Below are 4,688 nucleotides of genomic sequence, written 5' to 3' on the forward strand. Positions count from 1 at the left end.
TCCTCCTCTTCCTCATCATCATCAAACTGCTGGATGCGGTCCTTGTAGCATATCTCAAGTAGGTTGGCGTTGGGCTGCAGGGCACGGGGTAGGAGGATGGGCCACACTGCACACAGACCCACGCCCCTCCACTCGCCACCACCAGGGGACAGGGCAGTACTCACGTTGTCATCGTCGGCGTTGAGGGAGAAGGTGATGTTGGCTGTCTTGTCAAAAGGTGCGCTAGGAGAGAAGGTGAGGCATGGTGAGAGGGTACACCTGGGGGTGGGGGCAGCACAGGACAAGGCCACATTCCTTTCTTCACTCAACGTAGAGCTGACCCTCACTACTTGCAGAGTCAGTATCTGCAAATTCACGCACAACCCAAGCCACTGGTCCTAAGGTCCTAAGGATATATGAATATCAACATCTCACATAGATGATCACTTTAAATCCTTAAAACCACTCATTGAGGTAAATTGTTTCCCTTGGCTCTAGAAGTGAGAAAATGGGGCTCAGAAATGTTAAGTGACTCTCCTCAGGCTTCTCCAAGGACAGGTGCCAGAGAGGGATTCAGACCCATGCCCTTGTCCCCATCCTTGGGGCATCTGTAGGAGGCTAACACTCACACCAGCCAGGCACAAGCAGCATGTGAGGCTACAGCCCAGTAAAGCACATCCCCTAACCTCAAGATGTCTATGATCTGTGGCTGAAATTCTAAGTTATGGGCAAAATAATCACATCAGAACTTGAACTGAGCCTGCCAGGACCCCACCTCCCTCAACATGAGGGTCCACATTCTGTCCCACGTGTTAGGGACACTTCAAGGGATCATTTGTCTCAAATTCATGAAAAATTGTGCCACAAAAATCAACGGATAAAGGGCAGTTAATTATTAATAAAGGACACTAGGCATGTGACAGACATCACTCACGCACTTCATTCTCCCAACCACCTTCCAAGGCAAGTGTCCTTAGTCCCTCCTAGACACTGAGAAGCAGAGGAGCAGAGATCACGCTGGGCACGCAGGGGATCTAGGGCGGGGCAGCCCATGTCCCCGCAGCACTGGCAGCCTCAGCTGACCTGGCTTCTCCTGCCACAGGAGCTCTGCAGGGCAGCATCTTCAGCCCTGAGGTGCTCAAACCAGTCATCCACTTTCCATTCCGGAACTCTTCCTAGGTTTCGTTTTGTTCGCTTAACTTTTTAACCTCTCTGGAATTTTCTTGGTAGAGGAAGTGCTAATAGTTTCATCCCAAAAGGGCAGCTGGTGATACTAATGCCATCTACCAGTCAGTCCCTTCATCCTCATGCCAGGATGGGTTTTTTTTTTTTCTTTTAATTAAAAAAGCAGAGATGGTCTCACAACATTGCCCAGGCTGGGCTGAAATTCCTGAACTCAAGCGATCCTCCTGCTTCGGCCTCCCTAAGTGCTGGGATTAAGATGTGAGCCACTGTGCCCAGCCCAGTTTTCACTTAAGCATCTTCTCCAGGGGTCTCGGCACAGGCCACTGACCCACAAAGACCAACACTCTGCAAGTCTCCACGCTGGGCACGGAGGCAGCACACACGGGGTCTCATGTCTGCACCTGAGAGGACCACTGTCCAGCTGTGGACTAAGCGAGGCACAGCTGACTATCCCTCATCGTGGTGCCCTGACGCTGTGCTGTACAGGAACCCCGGGGCAGCCATAGGCAGCCATCCAGCTCCCACACACTAACCGGCTATGTCCTGGGGACTCAGTCTCCCTGGCCGTAAATGAGCTCATTGTGGAGAGCGAGATGGAGTCTCGCTCTGTTGCCCAGGCTGGAGTGCAGTGGCGCAATCTCAGCTCACTGCAACCTCTGCTTCCCGGGTCCAAGCGATTGTCCTAACTCAGCCTCCCAAGTAGCTGGGACTACAGGCACATGCCACCATGCCCGGATAATTTTTGTATTTTTTGTAGAGACGGGGTTTCACCATATTGGCCAGGCTGGTCTCGAACTCCTCACCTCAGGTGATCCGCCTGCCTCAGCCTCCCAAAGTACTGGGATTACAGGCATGAGCCACAACGTCCAGTCACTTTTTTCTGACTCTAGAAGCAACACACGCTTGTGGCAAGAAACTCAGAAAAGTTTATGATCACAACACCCAGAGGTGACTGATGTTAAGATGTTGTTGCCCCACAAATCAAAACAAGCAGAATTGGTAATTGGAAAAAAATGTTTAGTCACCTCGAGGCCTGTGGAGGGGAGAAGTGGACCCTCGTGTCTGGCGGACTCGTGACCCAGAGGGCATTCATGCAGGCGCAGTTTTGCCTCACAGTCCCTGCGCCAGGACCTGCTGGTCCCCACTACCCTGAGCCCCTCCCGCCTGGGACCCCTAAGGCTAGCTCCAGGAGTGGGAGGGACCTGCTCTGTGTCCCCAGCACAGAAGATGTTTGTGCCCCACCCTCATGGCCTGCCCCTCGGAGAGAAGAGACTGCAGAGCCGGAACTCATGTAAGAGGAGGCAGACACACGAGGCTGCAGACATGCACACAAGGCCATAGCCAACGTGTGCCCAGCAGCAGCCATAGCTGCAGGCTGAGCCTCACAGGGCATGCAGGTGGGTGTGGGGGACAGACACAAGTAGGCGCGCCTGCTGCTGCAGAGGCAGGACAGGGCTCTGACCCTGCGCAAGAGACACTCACTTCACACTCTCCTCCTGCTCCCCAAACTCCTCATCATTGAAGCCAAAGTGGTCAATAAAGGCGGAGGTCATGCGCTGCATCTGGAAGTCCATGAAGGCCTGTGGGGGTGCGGAGGTTGGGGCTGGAGGGAGCTGGAGGGGACCCCACTCCAGCACAGCCCCGCACAGCCCCAGGCCCACCTGCTGCAGCACGGCCTCCTCAGGGAAGTTGAACTCCTTGAGCCGGTCGTCCTCATCGTCACTGGAGGAGTGTAGGTGGTGGGTGTTCACCTGGGGAGAGGATGGGGCGTCAGGGCCTGCTGGAACCCCCAGATGAGGATGGACAGGCAGCTATGAGGATGGGGAGGCTAAGACTGGCCCGAAAGAGAAGCGGTAGGAGAATCCAGGCCTCACCAGGTCCACCATGTTCTTCTTGTTGGTCTCCGCCAGGGGCCCCGACACAAAGGCTTCCCACTGCTCCTGCTGCTCGCTGGGCAGCTCTGCGTAGGTGAGAGGGGTGAAGACGTGAGGCATCCCCTGGCTTCAAGCCCCCCACGTACCCCTCAGGCTGGCCTGGGGACCCTCACCCTTCAGCAGCTGTCCCAGCTGCTCTGCATTGGGCCCCTTCTCTGTGCTCTGCACCAGGGCGTTGGCCATTCTCGTCAGGTGGCCCATGTAGCCTTTCCGAGGGCCTCCCGCAGACCTGGCAAGAGTGAAGGCCATGGCTAGAAGCCAGGACTGGACCCAACGATGCCCAGCCCCGACCCATCCCCCAACCCAGGCAGTTCCAGCCCGACCCAGCCCCCCACCCAGACAGTCCCAGTCCCAACCCAGCCCCCTACCCAGACAGTCCCAGTCCCAACCCAGTCCCCCACCCAGACAGTCCCAGCCCCTGGAGACACAAAGGGCAGCAGGTGCTCACTGTACACGGTCGTTCTCCTCCCAGGAAGCCAGGATCCGCTCCACCAGGCGGCACTGCTGCAGCAGCTGTGGGACAGCAGGACAGGATGGCCTGGGGGGGTCTGCACACGTATGGGGAGCTCTGCACTGCGGCAGGGGTCCCTTCCTCAGCAGACGCTTCACCAGGCCCCAGCTCATCCACATGGGAGTGGGAAGGAGGGGGGGAAGCTGGGGCTTGGGACACTGGCATCCAGCCAAGTCTCTCTGGTCTTTCTACGAAGAGTATGTGGTGCATGCACACACACTCACGTGTGCACACACATGCTCACACACACTCATGCATGCAGACTCACACATGCTCACACACGCATGCATGCAGACACACTCATGCTCACACGTGCACACACATGCATACATGCTCACACACTAATGCATGCAGACTCACACATGTTCACATACGCATGCATGCACTAACAGACACATACGCATGCACACACATGCATACATGGTCACACACACTCATGCATGCAGACTCACACGTGCTCACACACGCATGCATGCACTAACAGACACACTCATACACACACGTGCACACACATGCATACATGCTCACACACTCATGCGTGCACACGCACACACACATGCTCACACACATGCATGCACTAACAGACACGTGCTCTCACACACACACTCATGTGTGCACACTCATGTGTGCACACTCATGCACACACAGCCGCTCGCAGGTCTGCTCCCGCCCACCCCTAGCTCTTCAGTTCAAGTCAGGGGCCCACTGCTCCCTGCACCTGCATGTTTCATCCCCGTTTCTCCCTGGCCATGCCTCCCACATCCCATCTGGGTGCTGGCACCTAACACTACCCAACGAACACTTGTGGGAGGAAGAAGTGAGGGGTAGGCCTCTGGAGAGGGTGCGCCCACAGGGGATGGGCCCAGAAGGAGGGGATCAGGGAGTCCCAGCTCACATGTTTCACAACAGGGTTTTGGACGGGCGTCTCAGGGTTGCTGTCAGGAGGTGGCCCCAAGCTCAGCATGGTGCTCACGCATCCCTCCACTTGGGCATGCAGGAAGTTGTTGAAGACATAGTGGAAGAAGAGGTCCTATGGGAGGACACAGGGCTGGTACCAGAGAGGCCCTGCCCCAGCCCCT

General features: G+C 56.3%; 1 protein-coding gene across 1 annotated transcript in view; it reads right to left on the reverse strand.

Moving 5' to 3' along the window:
• PPP6R1 (protein phosphatase 6, regulatory subunit 1) overlaps positions 1-4,688 on the reverse strand; it is a 36,644-nt gene that overhangs the window by 14,448 nt on the left and 17,508 nt on the right. The window contains exons 11-16 of the mRNA XM_011996953.1: positions 3,547-3,611; positions 3,212-3,327; positions 3,039-3,124; positions 2,826-2,915; positions 2,647-2,744; positions 165-222 (exon numbers count right to left, since the gene is read on the reverse strand). Coding sequence (XP_011852343.1) covers positions 165-222; positions 2,647-2,744; positions 2,826-2,915; positions 3,039-3,124; positions 3,212-3,327; positions 3,547-3,611 — 513 coding nt within the window. The remainder of the gene's footprint in view (positions 1-164; positions 223-2,646; positions 2,745-2,825; positions 2,916-3,038; positions 3,125-3,211; positions 3,328-3,546; positions 3,612-4,688) is intronic.

This window comes from Mandrillus leucophaeus, unplaced genomic scaffold, assembly GCF_000951045.1.
Source record: "Mandrillus leucophaeus isolate KB7577 unplaced genomic scaffold, Mleu.le_1.0 Scaffold53, whole genome shotgun sequence".
Classification (NCBI taxonomy): domain Eukaryota; kingdom Metazoa; phylum Chordata; class Mammalia; order Primates; family Cercopithecidae; genus Mandrillus; species Mandrillus leucophaeus.